The sequence below is a fragment of the Medicago sativa genome, chromosome 4 (genome assembly GCF_051527215.1).
Source record: "Medicago sativa cultivar Bolivia chromosome 4, Bolivia_mono, whole genome shotgun sequence".
Taxonomy (NCBI): Eukaryota; Viridiplantae; Streptophyta; class Magnoliopsida; order Fabales; family Fabaceae; genus Medicago; species Medicago sativa.
In genome coordinates this window covers 76,696,457-76,698,287 of record NC_140752.1, presented here as the reverse complement: position 1 = coordinate 76,698,287, position 1,831 = coordinate 76,696,457, and the positions used below count along the sequence as shown (strand labels likewise).

Below are 1,831 nucleotides of genomic sequence, written 5' to 3'. Positions count from 1 at the left end.
CATCAGAAAAGAAAATGTTTGAAATATTTTTCAAAAAGTATTTGAACTTTTAGAATCCTTATAATGAGGCCAATAATTGATTTTTCTTTTGATACAATATTGAAAATGTGGTAACATGCAGAATACCCATTAGAGAAGGTTTCATGTGATTCTTTCAAAAAAAAAAAGTTTCATGTGATAATTAATATAGACAACAAACAAACGTTTATAAATTAAAACATTGATGCAATTTTTATTATGAAAAAAAGTTGTTTCTGTTTAGAGAATTACCCTGCAATAGATGATTCCCTCACGCATACGCTTAACCTCTTCTGGTAAATTAATTGATGCCACTGAACTACCACAGTTGGCTCATAGATATGTAGATGTTGCTATCTACTTTTAAGGTGCATTTACTTCAACAAAAGTGACACTTCAATTAGATTAGAACATTACTCCCTCTATCCCATAATACTTGACACAATTGACCTTATTATGCATGATAATGCATAATTTTGAGCTTAAATATCTTGAATAATATATTAGAAAAAATTATGAAAATTTGATATTTTGAAAATACTCATCGAGACAAATCTAACGACATCTTATATGATATTATTTATCTTTGTGTATTAGTAGAAAAATATGGTCAAAGTAAGTTAAGTCAAAATTACACATTTTCAAATGAGTTTGCAGGACGGAGGGAGTAACATAGACCTTTCATTTGTAATTCAGCTTTGATTTCACCTCAAAAGTATTGCATCGAAAATTAGGGATCTAAGATTTAAACTCCAAATATTGTGCCAAAAACACCAACCGTCCAAAGTGGCCTAATCACTTTGAATTATTTTGGATTAACGACTATACATGTAACATGTATATGCATGTGGAACCCACACTATACACAAGCCACATGTTATTGACAATTGAGTTTCCCTTCTTCCACAAGTTACTTAAACACCAAGAAGCTAAAAGAATTCATAAATACTCAAAAAATAAATTCCACTTTCCCTCTTCTAGAAAAATTATATCATCACAACCAAAAAGGTCATTATACCAAATCTTTACTTCTTTCAATTTTTTTATTAGTTTCCATGCACCAAACGTAACAAACCCTTCATCTCTTCCAACCTTTTTTTTCACTCCATTCTCCAAATCCATTCATCTCATTCTCATTTCTATTGAACCAAGCAACACCATGTTAATCAAAAGCCATCAAATTAAGGTACCAATGATCCTAAATTTGATCCTTGTCTTTTTTTACATCACTACTTCATTAGTCAATGGTGTTGAAAATGAATCAAGAAAACTTGAAGAGACCATAGTGTCTACAACAAACGGTACCGATGAAAAGTGCACACCATGTGGTGATTCCTCTCCGCCACCTCCACCACCGGCAAATCCACCGCCATCACCACCACCTCCATCACCAAAGAAACCACCTTCACAAGTATATTGTCCCCCACCTCCCTCACCATCCTACATATACATAACCGGACCACCAGGGAACTTGTATCCAGTCGATGAGAATTTCAGCGGAGCAATTCATCGCCACCACCGGAGCTTCGCCGTCTTATTGTTGCCAATTGCTGTTGCTTTTTTGGGTATGATTGCTTTTTAGCACCATGCATTCCAAAGAAACGGTGGAAGAAGAATTTTACGGTTTATATAGTTATAATAATTAAGAGTATCAAAGTTTTACATAAGGTAACATGAGAATTGTGTATTCGGTTATTATTTGACACCTAAGTTCTATTTCTATTCCATATTATGTAATCACAATTTGTTTCAAAATAACAATTTTGAATTAAATTGTTATGTAACTTTGAATAGATTGGCCATGAACGATTTA

At 32.9% G+C, this 1,831-nt stretch overlaps 1 protein-coding gene across 1 annotated transcript; it reads left to right on the top strand.

Moving 5' to 3' along the window:
• LOC146932052 (proline-rich family protein) lies at positions 1-1,831 on the top strand. The gene has a single exon (XM_085703660.1). The coding sequence runs from the start codon at positions 854-856 to the stop codon at positions 1,598-1,600; it is 747 nt and encodes a 248-aa protein (XP_085559786.1). The 5' UTR covers positions 1-853; the 3' UTR covers positions 1,601-1,831.